The 20,186-nt window shown below is 41.2% G+C and overlaps 1 protein-coding gene across 9 annotated transcripts in view; it reads right to left on the bottom strand.

Annotated features, from left to right (window-relative positions):
- The window catches only part of LOC148401704 (R3H domain-containing protein 1-like), a 34,508-nt gene that overhangs the window by 12,306 nt on the left and 2,016 nt on the right, over positions 1-20,186 (bottom strand). For all 9 annotated transcript variants that reach the window (XR_015853411.1, XM_088357957.1, XM_088357966.1 and 6 more), the window contains exons 2-15: positions 15,621-15,774; positions 13,539-13,730; positions 9,829-9,846; positions 9,357-9,446; positions 5,519-5,642; positions 4,907-4,985; positions 4,745-4,804; positions 4,326-4,466; positions 4,073-4,181; positions 3,811-3,906; positions 3,516-3,541; positions 3,215-3,268; positions 2,749-2,981; positions 1,301-1,570 (exon numbers count right to left, since the gene is read on the bottom strand). Coding sequence is in view for 8 of the 9 variants with exons in the window: in XM_088357957.1 (XP_088214083.1) it covers positions 1,301-1,570; positions 2,749-2,981; positions 3,215-3,268; positions 3,516-3,541; positions 3,811-3,906; positions 4,073-4,181; positions 4,326-4,466; positions 4,745-4,804; positions 4,907-4,985; positions 5,519-5,642; positions 9,357-9,446; positions 9,829-9,846; positions 13,539-13,691 (1,453 nt within the window). In the remaining variant the exon portion in view is untranslated. The remainder of the gene's footprint in view (positions 1-1,300; positions 1,571-2,748; positions 2,982-3,214; positions 3,269-3,515; positions 3,542-3,810; positions 3,907-4,072; positions 4,182-4,325; positions 4,467-4,744; positions 4,805-4,906; positions 4,986-5,518; positions 5,643-9,356; positions 9,447-9,828; positions 9,847-13,538; positions 13,731-15,620; positions 15,775-20,186) is intronic.

Genomic DNA, 20,186 nt, shown 5'->3' with positions numbered 1-20,186 from the left:
CACACACCATTAGTGTACCAGCAAATCAAGCGGAGTGAACAAAAAATAGTTCTAACATTTAATCATGCCTGGCAAGTCAGACCAATGCTCTGCATGTGATTGGTTTGGTGGGCATTTCTGAGGGGAGGAAAACCTAAGAAGATAGTCTGAATAACCAATCAACGAAGAGAAGACGTGACGTCAAGGGAAAAAAAACACGTTTTATTTTTAAGAAAATGCTTCCACTGCCATTGGTTGCTGGGGTTTTAATGACTATGTATGTGTGTCTAGTTATTTAAAATTGAATTTAATGAATTTAAAACTCCAGACTCTTGGGCAACATTTTGTGACAGTGCGCATAAAGGATACGTCAGAGCGAGTAAGTCCATTTGATTTATTGATTCCTTTTGAGCCTTTTGGGTCTGGCTTGCAAGGACTACATTTATATCAGCGAGCTCTTCATGAACAAACTTGAGTTGCAAAAATCAACCAATAAAAATCCATAATTAAAGATGTTGTCAACTAATTTTATTATTGATTCGCTGTGTTGCACAATTACAACCCCAGTCAGCCTGTGGTGTCCCCGTTCCTTGGCCTCTTAAGGGTAGTGTGTTGTATGCATGCAGATTAGTTGCCATTTAATTGCTTTAATAGCAGTTAAATAACTTTTTCACAGAATAGGGACGGAGACGTAGGGTTGTAATTTCACAAAACAGTTCTGAACAAAAATGATGTCGCGCCTAGAATTTGACATAATTGGACATAATAACATGTTGAACCAACGTGTGCCCTCTAATTAGCATCACGTTTTTTTTCTTCCAACCTGTAATGAGTCAGTTGGTCTGTTTCAATGCTAGTTATTTGCACTTATCGCAACCCTTGAATGCCAGCGATTTTAGAGAATTTTGATGGATTTTTCAAGACCCACACAATATTGTGGTTTGTTTATTTTTATATCACTCCACATTTGTTTCTACCCTTTTCCACTCCCTCGTAATCCGCAGGAGAATATAGATTAATTGGGCAATGTATTTAAAAAATCATAATGAATAGCGGGGGTCAACTAAATACATATATTGTTTAAAAAAAAAATAGCTTCCTTTCTTGTTCCCAGCATGCATTGCATGGAGAAAACATTTAATTAATTAGGTTATAATGACATTTCATACGTGTGCTTATCTTACCAATAATAGTTGAACATAATTTATATTTTTGAAAACAGATGTAAAACAGATGTAAAGGTAAACAGAATCGAATTGCATCATTGAACAAATTTCAATGTTTAACCACTATATGCAATACAATAAATGAGCATAGATACCTGTGTGCGGATTCACCAGAATGCTGCCAGGTGGTATCCCCGAAGCCTCCAGTGACATCACGTAATAATTTGTTGCATCAGCAGAAGGCGTAGGTTGTAACGGGACACTCTTGATCATGTCAGGGAGTGCTGAGCCTTTGGTGTCTGCAGCTTGGTGGATTAAAGGCGTGCCAGAGATTTTGGGCCGTAACGAGACTGACACGGTGAAAGGACGGTGTGGATGGGAGATCGAACTGGATGAAGAACCAATGCTACTGCATGATTCTGAACCTGGAATGACCAAACAAAGAGTGATACACAATCTTAAAATTAGATTTCATCTTTATTATCCAAGCAGCATCATGACTTGAGAATTAATTATCAATGGGGGTGATAAAGAATAGATGGTGATAATTAAGCAGTGGAGCTTATTCACAGCTTAATAACAGCAGCGGTTGGATGGACTCTTGAGGGACGCGTTGAAGAAGGAATTGGTAGTTCTGCACCATCTGTGCTTGATTTGTCCCTGTGTAATTACAAAATGCTGAGCAAAATAGAAACCAGGCAGCTTCAGATCGGCCATTGGCATTCTGTGAGGTTGAACATGGTCTAGCTTGCACTGGATTTGTATCTAATTTTGTATCCTCCAACTGGGTATTGAAACAGTAGACAGTAACATTTAGATTTGACTTAAAATATACAAGAAAAAAAAAAGAAGTTGTGTTTTTTATACATTGAATTTGCCTCACTGTTCCAACAATTTTGAAGATGAGCGCAAGTGTCTTTCAAACGATTACTGTATGTGAAGATATAAGGATGAGGATATTATTTACGAGGCAGGAAATTGTTTCCTTGACTAAAAATAAGGACAAGGTTCATAAACGCCACTTTATAGAATTTCACCTTCATGTTTTTATGGGTACCTATTTTATGTGGAGATTGCATGCGTATTTTTGCATGGGACAGTAGTTTGAGGGCAGAAAGAGAAAATGAGATGTCTTCTTGACTGACTGCGTTAAATCCTCATACATCTTTCTCCCCTATATGGAACAAAATAAGAAAACACTACATAGTGCAGGAAAATGTAACAGTACCTAGATCAGTTAGTTTCCTAATAACCTCAATGAAGGAAGCAGGAACAGTTTCCAAACTGCTCACCAACTGCTTTTGTCAGGGAGCCCCTTTAATCCGAGAGTTTGAGATGTTTTCTAAATTTGACAACTTCCCAACAATATGGGAGGCCCACAGACTTCAATAGAGGTTGGACAACTGTCGCAATGTGGGGTAGAATTTCTTTCTCCAAAGTATAAGATGCTGCTAAAAAAGGATTTCCCATTTATCTCTGTTTAGTGAAATATATTTTTGTCTTTCTATTCAATGAAGCAATATCGATTCATTTGTTATGATTTGCTTTTCTTAAGAGGTTGAAGCTATTTGAAGAACAATGGCTTGTGCGTCTTCTTTCTTGCCTGTTTTGGAAAGCCTCCCGGTGCTCTTACTGCTGGCGGTGCTATCTCCTCGTGCCAGGCCGGGGGAGATGCTGCTGAAGCTGCTGGCCTTGGTGATGGCAGGCCGTGGGACGAGGCGGTTAGAGCTGTCCGAGCTGTCAGTGCTGCTCCAGGGTCGGGGTTCGCCGTTTCGTAGCAGCGTCTCTGTCTCAGAGCTGCTCTGCCAGCTGGCGCCTGACGGTCCGGCCCATGACCTGGTCAGAGTTAGTCATTCTTTCAGTCAGAATTAAGAATCATGAACACACATTTAATCATGTAGACTTTCAAATCTCCTTGGCTCGTCAAGAATAATGTTAGTACCAAGATTTTACCATGGTGTTGGAATCAAATGGATGACTCCCTTCTTTAGTTACTTTTCTATTTCATTGCAATGGCGTCTTGTGAAGTGTGTGTGTTTCGGGGGGGGGGGGGGGGGGGTTGACCTTACCTAAAAATTTGCCGCCTATGCTGGGTACGTGTACATGTGTCTTCATCCTGAGCACTAAGAGGGAGGGGTAGGAGGAATTAGTAGCAGAACGCTGACAAATGATCTGCACCGATCAAGACCAACGGCTGCTCTGACAATAAAAGCACAATTCGGCACACTTCAAAATAGAAATGGGCTCCATCCTCATTATAGATGAGTTGTATTTACATATTAAAGGATGCACTGACTGTGAAAATTATTCTCGTGAGACTCGACAAGCAAAGACATTGATAATGATCATGATGTATATTATGCATCTTACCTTTGATCCAGTATGAAGTGATCGCCCTATGAGTGAAAATTAAATTAGAACATTGATAAACATATTGCAATTTACTCAGTAGTATTAATTAGCTTGTTCATGTTTACATGTGGTGTCATTGGTTGCAGGTCTTTTCAAAATATCAAATCAATTCCATTCTTGGAAAATTCTAAACACTTAATCCAACACTGTAATTGCTGGTTAAAAATGAGCTGAATTTGCACACGAATAGATTTGTGTTAGATTTGTGCAGCATGGCCCCTTCCCCCATCCCGCCCACACAAGGAGAGCTCACATCATGTGCAAATATCCTTTCTCTGGCTCGCTGGTACTCCTCCTCTCGCTCCTCCATCGATTTGCTTTTCTTGTCTGCTTTCAAACGCATCCGAATCTGGCAAGGACACAGCAAACGCACGTACGCACCCCCACACACACCCACACCCACACACACGGCTTTTTAGCAGCTTTACCAGGGATGCCAGATTGTCCCACTCGTAGCGACATATCAGAAATAAAAAGTGACAGCTTGGTGGTGGCAGCAGGGTTGGGACACCTACCGTGCTGTCGTCGCGATCAAAGCTGGAGTTGTCTCGTTTAAGAATGTAGCGTTTCTGGAAATCGTCTGCCCTGTCATCTTTGATGTGCTCGGAGAATTTCTGATCGGGGCTGTCAGTGGGGAATTTTTAACGGTTAAGGAGGCGAGCTTCATTTCAGGCAGATGTTGACAGCAACATATGTTAATCAACTGGAGGGCGAAAAAAAGGCCCGCATGTTGGCGACATGTGTAACAATTTGCAGAAAGATGCTCACATTCTTGTGTTGGTCGTTTTGTTGATCACAACTGACTTTCCAGTGAGGTCCACATTGTGTTCCATGCCAAAGTAGGCAGCCACACGGTGTAACAACATCCTGTGGTAGGACGTCATGGGCGGGAACGTTCTCTTTTGACTTCTAAAAGGAGACAGAGAGGAGTGGGTCAAAAGTAAAGCTCATCTTTTACATCAATTTACTAGATAAAACAGAAATCCGAGCACAAATGTACAAGTTAGGAGCGGAACTGAACTCAAAATGCTACAAAAACAATTTTATTAATTATCATCAAAATTAAGCACCATCAAGGATCAGAAAGTGAAAATATTCTTCTGTGTTGTAGTTCTCAAATGCTAAACCTATTACTAAATTGGACTTGAAGAGGGATGAAATTCAATGAAACCAGAAACAGGACTCACTCATTATTGTCGATGAAATCCAAGATGTCTTGCTCAAGCTTCAGCAGCATAATTCGGTCCCTAAGAAAATAATACAAAGACTTTCCATATAACGCGCTTTCGGGGTTAACGCGATTCCCAAATTCAGAACCCCAAAGTCCGCGTAAAATTGAGTGTACTAACCTGGGGTTGCTCTTTAACGTGTTCACTAAAAACTGATGAAGATCTATTCCTGTTGAATCAGTGTAGTCTTGACTGGAATCTAAAAAAAAAAAAAAAAAAAAAAAAAAAATCACAAGTCCTGTGAGAACTTCTTCGTAAAAGCCAATAAAAAGGGAGGTGGGCGGAAAAATTGATATTGTTTCCCAATTTCCATATTAATTTTTTAAATTGAATTATAATTGTGCAACTGTATCAGCAAGGGTTCAAAAGTGAAAACCCACTCAGCAAACAATAGTATGGTGGTGACCGAGAAAGCGTCTGGGACCTATAATTGGGGCCTTGCCTCATCAGTGGTATTCCCTCCACCAAAGGGTGGCAACTTCAGCCTTGTGGGAATCCGTGTAATTGCTTTACACTTTTCAGCCCACCGCAATTAACTGAATCACACTCATTATCTGCCCATCACAAGATATAATTGAAAATAGAGAAGCACTTTTGGACAAACGGGAGGATAACTTGGGCCTATCCACACAGGCACAAAACAAGAAAATATGAAATGCGTTGGTTGTGAAATGGTTGTGAGCAATCTGCACCAAGCAAAGCCCTCACTGGAGGCTGTTTGCGTTTTCTCACCTCTGCACAGCATTTTCCTCTGCGTTCTGTCAGCTTTGTTCACCTTGTCGCAGACGACTTCTTTCTGAGCCTGGTTTTGTGCGGCTCCATCATCCTTTTCCAACATCCGAAGGAGGTTTTCATCCTTAAGTGGGCAAAAACAAAGACGGAACTGTTGTCATTCTATATTAACGAGGTGTTGATTTAGTCACTGAATCTTCAAGCGGAGCACACAAAAAGCTTGATTGCTTGCTATTGACATTTTTGTGGAGGAGGGTCAATATCAAACAAGCGTAATAATCATTTTAGAAGGTAAATTAAGCTTTCAATTTTCCTTTCATCTTACCAGAAGTTCAAGGTTAATTCAAGTGCATCATGCACAATGAAGGCAAATGTTGAAAACACTTCAAAAAGCCTCATGGTTCATCATCCAAACATTTTTCCTTGATGGTAACGATGCATCTGCATCCATGAATTTCAATGACGATAGCAATTAATCATCAAGATTAGCTTGTTTTTATTAAACCATCTGAATAATACATGAATTCCGTCCCTAAGTTAAACAACACAGCACATTTCATTACTTAAAATTCAGGAGTGGGAAGAGTTAGAGAAGTTCTAACGCCAACTGCTGCAATCTGACTGCAAGCCTTAGGAGGGTGTTTTTTTTGTTTTGTTTGCTTCCTTTGTGGAAATGAATAAAAGGCAGCCTTGGTTAACCCAAGCAGATCTTTTTTTCCACAGACCTGTAGAGTAATGGTAGAATCTGATTTGCTTTTCAAGCAGTTCCGCATGTCTTCATTGACTTACAAGTGCCAACAATTCATGCGACATTTGGTTTTAAAATGCGAGTGGTCATAAAAAAAAAGTTAGCTGATCTCTCAAACTGAAGATAATAGAATGCTTCAATTTCAGGTGGTGTAAAATCTGTAAAATGTAATGAGCTAATGAGAGCTGCTACAAGCAAATTCCCAAGTGGGATTTTGAAACGACGTCAACATGTCAGGTTTGAGTGCCGCTTGAGCGACAGCACGTTCCTGTCAAAGTAACAATAATGAGAAAAATTCTGGCAAGAAGCAGTGGCGGTTGTTGCCTAATGCCACCTTCTGTATCGCATGGAACCCGCCCGGTTGATGTGCAGCTCTTGTGAATTGCCTCATTTGTTTACTGACACCCATTTATTTCACAAAAAAAGGGAAAACAGCAGGAAAATGATGGCCCCCTGAATGTGTAATGAACATGCTGTCAATCTAAAACAAAAAGTACAGCGTGCATTCAAAGGCCCTTGACTATAAGGCATTTGATTTGAATTGACAGCCAGTCATAAACAACGTCAGGGCAGATTTTTTTTTTTCTTCCAGATTTGGACAGCCTATGGATTTATACAGCCTTTTGTTAACGTGTGCAATTTGACAGTGAGGGAGTGACAGTGATGTCTAATAGGAACAATGGTCAACTTTATCATCATGAGCTACAGTTTCACATGTTCGGATGAAAAATTTTGCTTCAAGTGTGCTTCTTATATATCATGGGACTCCAAAGTTGAATTAATATGTCGATTTAAAGCTAAGATTGATCTTATTCGGGTATTGAAAGACTCGCACAGTTGAGCTCAAACATGCACCAATTCAAATTTGGCTCAGCAAAAAGTCATATACAGTACGGACTTCATATTTCAGATGACCTCATTTTGTATGTCTGGGAATTTTGTCATCAAGACATGCGCCAAGCTTTATTAGATTCGTCCTCGGCTCATCTCTCCACAGGCAGTGGAAACCAGCTGAGCAGTTTTTCAACGTAATTCTGCCAACCCACAAACTGCAATAACACCATAGCCTAATTTGGTGGATGAATTAAAAATTATTCAAGTACTAGTTTAATAGTGTACGTGTACAAATCCTTCATAATGCATGCGAGTTTACAATGGAGTGCACAACAGAAAGGTTTATTCCAAACCAATGTTCATTTTCTGATTATGAATTAAATATGTAAATAGTGTTTTGTCCAGAATGACAATTTCTGCTTTTAGAAATATGCATTGCCACACACTTAAAAAATAAATAAAAATTCACCCCTCTGGTAATGAAAGAGTAACCCAAGTGTAATTGTAATCAGTGATAAATAAAAATGTAATGAATACTCCAATGAAAATCAGACATTACTTTTGAATTGTGTTTCAACCGTATTATTTTAAAAAGCAAAGCAACCAAAGAAATAGAACAAGTCTTTTGTTGTACAATGTTTTGATGCAACATTTGCACCTATCAGTAGACATTTTGGCCCACTCCGTATGAGCAAACTGCTACAGTAGTCTCAGGCAGTAGGGTGCTTTCTACAAATGGCACTTTTCATCTCCAAGCGCAGATGTTCAATAGGATTTAGCTTTAGCTCTGAGCTATCCCTGAGGCTTTTTTTTTTTTTTTTTTTTATCTGTGTTTTGGGTCATTGTCCTGCTGCAAGAGCTATGACCTGCAACTGAGATCAAGCTTTCTGACACAGTATATTTCACCCTAGAATATCATGATCGCCTCAAGATCTTATTTTACCTTTCACAGATCAAAGACACCCTATGCCAGATACAGAAATATAGCACCAGAATATAAAAGAGCCTTCATGTTTCACAGTAAGGAGAATGTTTGTGCTGTTCTCAACAGTGGTATACACCTTAGTTGTCTCCCATGAGGTCCACTTTACCTCAAACAATAAAAGATGTTGCAATCTGATAGTGATGTACATTGACCTTGGAGTTAACCTTTAATTTCTTTGAGGGATGTTCTGGAGTCTTTTGTTACCATTCCCATTAACCCTCTCTTCAATTTGTCATCAATTTTCTTCTTGGGATCGCACCAAAATGTCTGAATAATGTGTGTAGTTCCTGGAATATCAGCATTTTGGAAATGGTCTTTACTTTTGACATGCTTGTGTTTCGTCTGTTTTCTAATCTCCTGAGACGGCTTTCATTTTTCTAGTCCATGTTTAGTGTGCTACACACTACGTTATTAAACAGCACACTTGTCACCCTTTAAACAGGCTCAAGTTTTTTTTTTTTTTAATAATTCTGTTTAACCACAATTCCACTGGCTCACTGTCATGAAATTACAACGGTATGGCTCCGCCTAACTAATGTTTTGCTTCATTCCCTATTGTACTAGCCCTCCCCTCCAGGGTAGCTTGCCAAAAACAGTCCCGCTCAGAGGCATCTCTACCAATAACTGCGGCGGGGGAAATATCAGGAGTATTCAATTAGGGCACTACAGAGCAGTCGGTAGGTGATGTGCGGAAATTGCAATTTCCTCAACATGATTGATGGCGGTAATACAAGACGTCGTGGGAGTGCAGGCAATGAGAGAGCGCGGTGGGAATAACATTGCCCTCTGGTTATGGGGCACGGTGCTGACTGGCTAAATCGTAGGACGAATTCACCTGTGTGTGTGTGTGTGTGTGTGTGTGTGTGTGTGTGTGTGTGTGTGCAGCCGCATAAATATATCATTAGCAGAGCAGAGTGGCATTTAATGGAGTTTAAGTTTGATCTGGCGGTGTGGGCGGGGCTGAGGGGGGGCTGGGGACTCTTTGTCTGGATGCTGTAAAATAGTTGAATTAACAAATTATAGTTCTGCTTGCTGTTTGTGTTTTGATGATGTGATGCTTTCGCCAGGCTGCAATGGTCAGGTATTCCATCACAGCTGTCAGAGGAAGGCCGCTAATAGTTCGCTAGAGGTCCTCCATCTCAATTTTAATGAGCCGAATGGAAGAACTCATCCACGGTCAGCACTTCTAATAGAGTTACCGTATGTGTGTCCAGCTGATGGGATGACGAATGGATTCAAAGAGGTATTAGATACGCTCAGGGAGTTTTTACCTGAGGTGAAGCTGAAGGCTCAAGAATTGGACAAGGGAAGGACTCCTCACATATTGCCAGGCTCCGAACAAGCTTTAGCCTGGTCTTAGGCTGTCGAGGAGGGGTGTAGGAGGAGACAGTTAAAACCATACATACAGATAAAAAGCAGCCAAAGACACCCACAAGTAGAAAAAACAGGTTGCAAGCAAATTTTGTCTGTCTAGTGACTGAGGTTTTTTTTTTTTTTCATCCCATGATGCTTCCGTTATCTGTCCCTGGAGGGGCATGACAGCAAAGCAGCAAACAAACCACCACAGCCTCCAATGTGTGCATAGGCAAACTGACGCTTCACAACACAAATTGCAAATAAGTCATCTACACAGATGAGATTTGACAATATTCCTGACAGTAAACACAGGTGCAGCTTCAAATGTATTCCAAGGAAACAATTCACATGCTTCATTTCAAAACATGCGAGTCAAGTGATCCATACCTTCAAGTACTTCACAGGCTGCACCATGTAAGCAGGTGTTTAGTTGGAGGGAAGTTATGCGGAGGAAGAATACAGGAAGTTAAGATCGTCAAAAAAACCACTGAACTTTGGAAATTAAGACTGTTGCCTAAAAGATCTTAAATTAAACATGGATGGCCAACAATTTGGACTTCTGTCAAGATATCTGCAGAAAAAGGATGATATAACCCTGCATATCCAAAACACCATAAAAGAGATAAACAATTTTTAAGGTAAAGATTCAGAATTTATTTGGAACCTTTTTTGCAGAGCGTATACATTTGTCACTGTCCAACAACAACCATGTCGAGTTCATTTTCTGACAATAATGTCTTTAAATGAACTTGCCAGCGCTCACTCTAGTCATTCAGACAAGTCATTAGAAAAATGAACATGTTATGAAGGTTGTGAAAAGACAGTGCAAATTATTTCCAAGGCATAAGTCTTACATAATGTGCTCTTCTGTGACAATCACTTGAGTTGAATTCCTTTTGGCCATCATGTGAATCAGACTCGGGAGCGGGAGGGAGATGGGGCGTATGACAGTAAAAGCTAAGGTTCAGTGCTTCTCCTTTTGAAGCACTAGAGCACGACACTAATACATGTTAGAAAGTTTCATCGTAGAACGCGTTGAGGACACAAGGTGGCGAAGGTAGCAGGTGACCTAGCAGGAGTCGTTCCAGTATAAATTGTACCCGTGCCCTGTACTGTGCCTGCTAATCCCAGCATGAATATCCGTCCTTCTTGTCTGTCCTCTAAAAAAATCAAGAGGACAACCACCAAGCAACCCTTTTCTCTCACTGAGCTTGAGGGCCTTAAGTTGCATACAAATTGAAATGGGACGCTGCCTGTGACCTACAGCACCCCTTTCTATATCAGGTAATACGGAAAGGGAGGGGTGGTGGGTAAGGTGGGAGAGGGCTGCGACTGCGTGTGCACCGCTACACCAGCTAATTGAGCAGCATGGGGCCAGTGGGGAATGAACAATACCAGCAGGAGATAAAGGAATGGAAATGGGAAAGAGGGAAAGGGCTGAAGTCAGCAAAAGTAGGGCGGCCACCAACAGAGGATGGAGCTGCAGAGCTGGAGGCAGATGGTGGCAAAGTCACACAGTACTGCCTTTCACTGAGAGTACACACACTAGCAGATATGCACGCGTGCACGCACACATGTATACGCGCGCTCTTGCACACGCAATCCCAGTCTACCGTAATTTTTGCCTCCATCACAATCTGTCTCCACCATTTGAAACTCCAAATTTTAGGGGACAGAATTAACTATCACATTGACATCACAGAATAGGTTTTTTTTCTAATAATCATTTTTTTCTAATTTGAATAATTTATGAATTTACCATACATTTGATGCTAATTTCAGGATGAGTATATAATGAAAGCTGGCTGGTAAGTAGGAACAAGAAAGGACAGAGCAAAAATGTCAATCATATAATCAAATGTTCGATCATACAGCATATTTAGCATTTTGTTCAGGAAGAAGGCATCTAAGTAGGTGAACAATGTGTTATGGATCTAAAATGGAGGGCAGGGGGGTTTGCGCTTCAAATGTAGAAAATATGTTGGTTAGAGTAAAAATCTGAATAACACGAATGTAATGTCGTCATCTGTCCCTTGCACCCACCACCTGCTATTCAGCGATCACTTGCCTACGGCTGTAGAGCAATTTTTTTTCTCTTTTCTCTAATTGTGAGGTGATGCTAATAAGTTGCCGTGAGGGAAAAAAAAAAAAGCAACAAGAAAGCCATGCCTGCTTTCTCATTTGGGATTGAGACATTAGTTAGATTTATTTATATATTTATTAATATAAGTATCTATGTATTTATCTAATTATTTATTCATTTGTGTGTGTGTGTGTATATGTATATTCAATATTTATTTTCATTTTTATGTTTTTTGTCTTAAATTCAAAGTTACATTAAAGGCAACATTTATTCTTGTTTAATTTGAGTTGAAATATGCTCGAGCATTAAATGTTCAAAAGAGACAAAATAGAAGGATTATCATTTAATGAATCAGTTGTGTTACATAGTACTGGAAAATCATCCAGACGCACGAGTGAAGGGGTATTTGTGGTACGAAAAAAAGGTTTGGAGGCACGCAAGAGAAAAAAGGTTGGGAATCACTGCATTCCTCTAACATAAACCATCTGCCTCACTCTCACAAATATATAAAATGTGGAGAATAAAATCTCATACAGTATGTCATACAAGTCACTCACTTTTGTCTTGGTACACAACTCCCTTTTGCAGCTACCGAAGTCAGTCAACTAAATCATGTGATTCAAAAATCTAAACTTGCTCAAGTGGGAAATATAAATTAGCAAGTTTGTTCTGTCTGTGGCTCGAAGGAACGTGGCAACCTCCCATGCGATAATGATTTCCTTTGTTTAGCTATAAGGCGATTCAAAAAACAATTTCTCATTTACAATGCAATGTCAGAAGGGACGTCAGCGCGCTGCAACATGCAGACAGCATAAAACTGAATAGATCACGTCGTTATGAATGACAGTGATGTGTGAAAAAAGGATAAGAACCAATTTCATTTTGTAATGAGATACATTCTAATTCATACATGCTTCATTTTTGAAAGTAAAAGAAAATCTATCAGTAATTTATTTAGATCAGACATTCTGAATACTGTTTCAATGATTTTTAAGTACTCATTAGATGTTACAGCGTTACTAACGCCGTTATAGATTTCCACTAATGAATAAGATACTCGATTACTATGTTAATTGTTATAACGCTACTAACAGTGAAATGTGGCGGCTTGGGACGCGTCGACGCGAAAGGCAAAAACGCTTTCGCCTCTCTGCGGACTAACTTTTGACTCGCTACGCATCACTCGCGTCAGCCAATCAGCTTCGGGAATGTGTCATTTGACAAAAACAGAACAATGATCATGGTCGCCGTCCGTGCTCATCTCGAGCTGTACAATACTTCTATCTTATGTAACTGTATTGACACATGCTCAAAATATCTGAATTATTTTACATCATTAAATTATCTGCAAAGGTGATGCAGTAATTACTTTCCCTAGTAACTAATTACATTTATGAAGGAGTAATTCAATTCCTTTTTTAGAAAGGTAACTAGTAACTATATACATTTTGGATTTTTGGATAATTTGCCCAACACTGCTCATACTGGCAGAAAAGAAGAAATGGAGAGAAATTGAAGCAGCAGTGATTCTCTTTAATTGAATTAAATTGAAGCCCTGTGAGTCACAATGGGGGAAGTTGCGAGATTGCCTCCGCAATTCACAACCGACAATACTTCCTTCATTGATTTAGATATTCACTGTGGTCAGCAGAAAAAAAGAGCCAAGCCCCGTCCAGTCAGGAATAATGACATTTTTCAGAATATATTGTTTTGTGACCTGAAACACCAACTTGGGAATCACCCAAATGTCGCAGGTAGCAGTACGTGTAAATCCCCTTAGGCAGTTTGTGTGTTGGACGTTGACTGTTACAGAGTCACATGCGGAGAAAAGTGGGGGAAAATATTCCCTATGAAATGCATTCAACCCACTCAGTTTGCTGGGCTGCCGTCCAAAGCTCACTTTTCCACTTATAGCTTTTCAGATGTGTCTTAAGCACACCTCCTATCATGCTGTGTTATTAAGACAATCCAGAAGAAGCACTATGTCAGTGGAAAGCAACTACTCCTCATTTACCTTGGCTTCCATTGTGGTGATGTTGCCAGCATTTTCTTTGCTGCCTTCATCAGAAACTTCCGAATGGGTGGCGTCATCTTTTGAAAACGCCTCAGCGTTGGCAGTTTCAGACACCTTCGTTGTTTCAAAGTCTACTTTATCAGACATTCTCATGGCAAAGTCTTACTGGCAATGTTGGCAAAGTGTGAGGACCTGAAAGAAATGTTCGAAGAAAAAAATGCAAACTGTGAGGCGCAGCCGCTTTCTTCTTTTGGGGGAAAAAAGCAAAGCATTTGCAGGTGGTTTAGCTGTTCTCAACACATTATTCATGAAAATCAAAATGTATTTAAATTAAAAAACAACAAAACGCAAACATTGCTAGGGAGGCTAAACAAATCATCAAATTCAAATCAATTTATGGAGTCGAACACAATTTTCAAATACCAAACACAAATTTTTTTAAAGTAATGCTTCATGCGGGTCATTTAATTTATTTATTTTTCTCCAGATCTATATTTTAGTTACTTATATGATGTCTGAATACATTTTGCGCTTCAGAAATAGGGCTGCACAAAATCTCGAAAAAAATGCAATATGCATATCGCGTAGACTTGCAATGCAAGTTTCTACTTAGATTAGGTCATAAAAATGACATTTCTGGAGGTGCAGTGGAGCTTTCAAGGTGGGGCTTTGAGGAAGGTCAACCAATGTGATGAGGAGTGATCACTGCCATTTTTTATCTGATGGCGGTGCAGCTATGCATGTAACTGACTGTTTATGCTAAAAGCACTAAAAAAGTGACAGTCAATTCGTCCACGTCAAAGTCATTGACTTGTAGCTCGCTCCCACAGTGTTTTTCCAGAGAGCAAACGCTGTGCTGGGCCGAGAGGCACGCAAAAACACAGCTGGCATCTGCAGAGTTTGTTGCGGAATTTCAATGACCTGTCAGTTGTTTGACAAAAGCATCGCTTGCTGCTGCTTTACATTATTTTTACATTCTGAGGGAAAACAGCTTAATACTCTAGAGTGTTGCACATTCCTTTGAATATTTAGTATCTTTTACTGACATTTTGATGGGTGAAATCTCTCGAGTTGCCCTGTTCAAAGATTTGCATTACTGGACAGATATTTTCGAGAGCCAGTAAATCAGTATTCTGTCCCTCTCAGCATCATTCATTCCACTCGACACATTTTGCCTTGGGACAGGAATGTCAGAATTTTTGGGGTTTCTGACTTTAATATATTTTCATGTTGATGCGTTATTTCCTAGAATGACTTCAGTATGCCAGTTTTGTTTTATGGATCATCACATGATGCTTAGTTTTCCATTAAGGAAATATTCTTGAATTTGATTGGCGTAAAATCTGTGGAAACTCATGTAGGCGATAGCAAAAGAAAAAAAATGCTATTACCGTAATTTCCGGACTATAAGCCGCGACTTTTTTCCAAAATTTTGAACCCTGCGGCTTATAGTCAGGTGCGGCTTATATAAGATTTTTTTCCTGATTTTTGTGATGACTTGATCACTTTTATACGCTCGTAAAAAGGCTGTGGACCACTGTTGTGCGGTATCTTGAAGAAAAAAACAACAAAAATACTATTTTGAAACACTACTATGGCTGCTGCTTATTCTGGCTGTGTTGCTTGTGACTATTATGAGCTTTAGCAGGAATGCACGCTAGGTGACCTGCGTCAAAGGGCTCTAAACCCTTTCTCTTACTCTGCCGTGTGACTCAGAGATTACACAAAGCAGTGGCGCTGTTTGGACCATCTGCATTGTATTAAAACCCAATCAATCAGCATTTGAATTCAATTCTTCTGACATTTTCCTCACCAAAAACAAGTTGTAATGAATGTGAACTTTTAATGCATTTTATTCAGAAGGTTACTTTGAACCCTGAGGCTTAAATGGCGGCGCGGCGTATTTATGGATTTTTACGGCTTTCTTTGTAAAAAACTCATGTGCACGTGCGGCTTATAGTCCGGTGCGGCTTATGTAAGAAAAAAACTAAAATATCCCTGAATTTTAGCTGGTGCGGCTTATAGTCCGGTGCGGCTTATAGTCCGGAAATTACGGTAATTCACATCAAACAAAAGACATACTTGCGTAGCCAGCGGTGAAGGTCACGGCAAAGGATGAGCTGTTGGGGGAAGTCAACAAGGCCTACCGATCCTGCCGGAGACTTCTTGTCCATGCCTGCTTCAGTCGCTCTGCATGGCAACCGGGGGCCCCGACACCCTCATGACCCCTGCTGACCTGGCACAAAGACAGGCACTTGAGTTAGCGCTGTGGTGTGTTACAGGTCAGGGGTTACGATTGGCAGCAGTGACAGTAGATTCAGCAGGTTTTAGTGAGCAGCATGGTGGTGAGTGTGTATTTTGGGTCCCATTCGTGCCGGTGCGCCATAAATAATGAATGAATGTGGAGATGGGAATGCAGCTAAGGCAACAGCAACATTAGCTATTCAGAAAGAAGCAAGGAAAGAGCATTTCTGTGCTGAGAAAGCCTTTGCCATTTGGTGGCACACGCTTATCAAAACGCCTGCCGTGTGCTACACGCTGAGAAAGGATGATGTCTAAAAGAACGCAGACCAAATCAATGACTGACAATACCACAGGAAAAAAAAGTTACTCGTGCTGTAAAATGCTTTAATATCAAATTTGTATTTTTCTTTCTCACGCAACACATTTCCATTTGACTAATGTCCCAGAATGCTCATGTTAAATGGCTGTTCAGTTCTCAAATGAGGCAGATAAACGTCAAACGCAAGACATTTCTCATTGCCTCCCAAAATATCTTTTACTTTCTCTAATCTCTATCGCATTGAATGGGTGTGGCGCGGTGCCGAGGCTGGCGTCCAACAGTGCCAAGGGCTGGCTGCTGCTTATAATACGGTCTTTTGTTTCCCCCTCCCCCTTCTAGAGCCCCAAAAGGTCAAGTGGCATCCCTGCTAACTCTATAATCTTCCTTCACATGATGCCATCGGCATCAGCAGCGTGAAGCGATAATGGGTGGCAACTGAGAATCAAACGGTTTACGCTTTACCAGTCAAGTGGTAAAATTGCTATTATTTTTCTTTCAATTTTGAATTTCATTACCGTTTAGTTTCTCTGAGGAGTAATTCAGGTCTTGGGTTGTCCCAAAAAGTGTGCACCACTACGGCGAACAATCAAAAATGATGCAAATAATCGGACGAAAAGATGAAAACGGCAAAGAAGACGGCTACGACACAATGCAAATGGTAGGGTGGGAGGCAACATGGCAAAAAACGGCCCCGCAAAATGTTTTCATGAGCAGAAGTTTTTATATGACTGGAAATTTTTTTTCAAGATACTTAATGTGTATAGAGAGAATGAAAGTAAAGACACTGCAGGGGGACATTGAGGACAGCCTTTAAAATCTTTTAAAGTAATTTTTTGTTCCTGCCATTTCTAATTTCTAATGTGATTATGGGCAGTCACTGCAGTGTGTTAGTAAATTGAAACACACACACACACACACACGTATTATGCACATTAATCTGTCGTAGTTTTGGTTGACATTTCAATATATTCCAAAGCGTTATAATCCTGCCATGAATTTAGACATTATAATGTGATGGAAAATAGCATGTCATCTATAGTGGCAGCAACATGCTACAAGGCCCTTTGATACAGTCATTTACACAAAACACAGCTTTTGTTATTCAAGAGAATGTGTTCTGAGAAACTACAGCTGTTGCTGAAAATTAGACATGACATGTACGACAAACGCTGCTATAACATCAATGCAGCTCAGCCAGGCTGTGGGCGCTCCAGGAGGGCGGACACATTACAGCCGCAGCGGAAGATACCGTTACCGCCTCAAACTGAGACATTCAAACATGAACAAATGGTGCCCGTTTTGATTGGTATCCCACAGCTTACATGCCGCATTGAAATTGCATTTCATTTTTTGAAATTCATCCATTCGTGCATCCTCGGGGCAACGTGCCGTCACTGACAGGGAGTGGTTCGCTGATATTAAAAATCACAATAGAGCACAACAATCCTAAAGTGGGTCCCTCCGGCGTCGTTCAGAGTCACCTCGCCAATTCACGACACATAAAATGGCCATCATAGCAACCTCACACAAAGCAGAAGACAAATTATAAGAGTTCATAGCTCATTTCAGGTTCATAGCAATCAAATCTAAATAATAAATAATTAAAGACATACGGATCATATCTTTTTTTGGACTGAACTCATTATGCAGCCATGTCATTTTTTTCTCCCTATAAAGAAATTGTTAAAAGAGGTTACCAGAACAATTTCATAAGGGTGGCTGAGTTAATCACACTCCTCTTAGCGGACAACACTCACAGACAATTATGGAGATGGCAGGCTAATGAAAAATTTCTGAGGAACATAAGAGGCGACAAGTGATGACACGCGCGGGAGCTTGGTGGTGCAGGTGTAGATGAATGTCGTGACATCGAGACAGTTATTTCCCTTCCGCTTCACATGAGCACACACCTAAATCTCTGACAAATTCAGACTTTTCCCTTCAACACCTCCACTCGGTTCCGCGTGGGTCGGACCAATTGCCTGGGCCAAAAGCAGCTCGAGTGGAGCAGAAGAACCCTCAATTCCATTCTCCAGGTTCAACTCTGCCTTCAGCTCAAATGTGGGGAGAGGGTGACGACGAGTCAAATACCGAGCAAACAAAAAAAAGATGAATTCTCCCGGTGAGGGTGGGGGGAAAAAAATTACATTTGTTAATGATGAATTTATTTCAACAAGGGTGGAGGAACATAAGCAGAGAGCTGTGGCTGTCCACAAAAGAAACAAAAGCACCAACACAAAGAGGACTATGCACTGTGGGTGAAAACTTGACATCAGCTTTCTATTTTTTTTTTTTTAAAACCGGCAAAAAGATACCACAAAGGAGACATTTTCTTTCTAAGAAAGAAATCCAACACAACTAATTAGCCACATATTGTGGCGCTACAATTAAACGATTTGCACACGGCATGCCAAAAAGCCACTTTCTATTTGGCACAGCACACACAACCCGACTAATGAAATAAAACACCCAATAAACAGCTAATTAGATACTAATGCGGCTATACACTCACGGCACGGCAACAAAATAGATTTTTGTGTTTCGCTCAGCTGAGTAACTAATCTACCATTTCCTAGCTATTTCTCCTAATTGCAAAGCCAGGAAAGCATTGACAGGGGAGCTGGAAAGCCATTAGTGTAAAGCCAATGAGATGATGGCACTTTCATCCCCTGCTTCCCTTAATTTCAGGGCAAGGAAGCCCGTGTCATCTGAAGGAACTGCCAGCAAACGGACGGTTAAATTAACTGCAAAAGCATGAACGAGCCCCTAATTGCGTGCCGTGCGCTGCCTCTGGGTCGCATATGGTGATGCGAGCTCAGGACGCTGCGGTAGAGGCGCAGGCAGCCAGCATTAATAAATTACATTTGCAGCAGAGCATGTAGATAATCCATTACCGGTCCCAGAGGTGAACTTCTTGGGAATATCAATCTGGGCAATTAAAGGAGACACAATAAAAGTGAGAAAACCCACATGCAAGTCTTGCAATGCTGCCTGGTGAGAACCCAAGTTCAAAAGTCTACCTCAGCCATTAAAAGTCGATTTACTCAAAGGACGAGTCAAACCTCTTACTGGCTCATCTCAGGTAATAACGCCGCCGTGAAAACCCGAGCCCGGGCAACTCTTGAGGAGATTGGCGGCACTAACTGAGCAATACGGTCTTGATGTAACGTAGCAAATCTCACACGAACAAGCCCAAGGGAAAGATTGCACACTTTCTCGGCGATCTACAGCACAGCCATCATGAAACCACAAAAAATATATACATCTTTTTCTGAGTTTGATTTGCATCTGAATTAATTAACCGAGTTTAAAGTCATTAAGGACAAACTCTTCAATCAAATCAACACATCTAATTAATTGCATTAAATGACAGAGGAAAACAGACATGGAAAAAAAGAAGCACGTTGGCAAAAAGGATCAATTGAAGAAGCGCAAGACAATATTGAGAGACGGGAAGCTTGCAGGACCTACCTGCCCTCCATCCCCAAAGCAACTCAGCTCTTTAGCTTCCATTGTGTACAGGAGGCAATAATTTTTGCTGGCTGAAGAGACTGGAGTCGCCTCCCAGCTCGCACCTCCAGCAGCTGCCGGCCGGCTGCCTCCTGCACACTCACGCAAAAGAGTGAGCGTGCGAGATGGGGAGAAGGGGCTCTAAAAGAAGAGGGTGAAGGCGAGTGGGTGTCACAAAGAGGGAGGGGAGGATGCTGCGCAAGCACAAGTCTACCTGCCACAACCCATCAAGCCAGCCAGCCTTGGAGACAGCGCCAAATCAACAGCTGGCTCCCGTGTGATGTCAGAGCCCAAACAGCCAGTCGCAGCAGCCGAGGCCGGCCGACCGGCGCTACGGAGGGCTGTATGAACCAAAGTCGGCGCCTAAATGGGTCTCTTCATTAGCTACTCTGCTCTTCGGATGGAGGCGGGGGGAGGCGGAGAAGGAGGAAAGGGCATGCAGGGACATGGAACAGAATGAGATGGAAGGAGGGAGGAAGGAAGGCGGCATAGACAGAGAGTGAGAGCGCAAAAGGGGAAGAGGGAGGAGGAGGAGGGGGAAGCAGGGATGCAAACCTACATCGAAGGGGAGAAGG

This window comes from Syngnathus floridae, chromosome 2 (assembly GCF_059516105.1).
Source record: "Syngnathus floridae isolate MCC-2025c chromosome 2, RoL_Sflo_1.0, whole genome shotgun sequence".
Taxonomy (NCBI): Eukaryota; Metazoa; Chordata; class Actinopteri; order Syngnathiformes; family Syngnathidae; genus Syngnathus; species Syngnathus floridae.
This window is presented reverse-complemented; position numbering and strand designations above follow the sequence as displayed.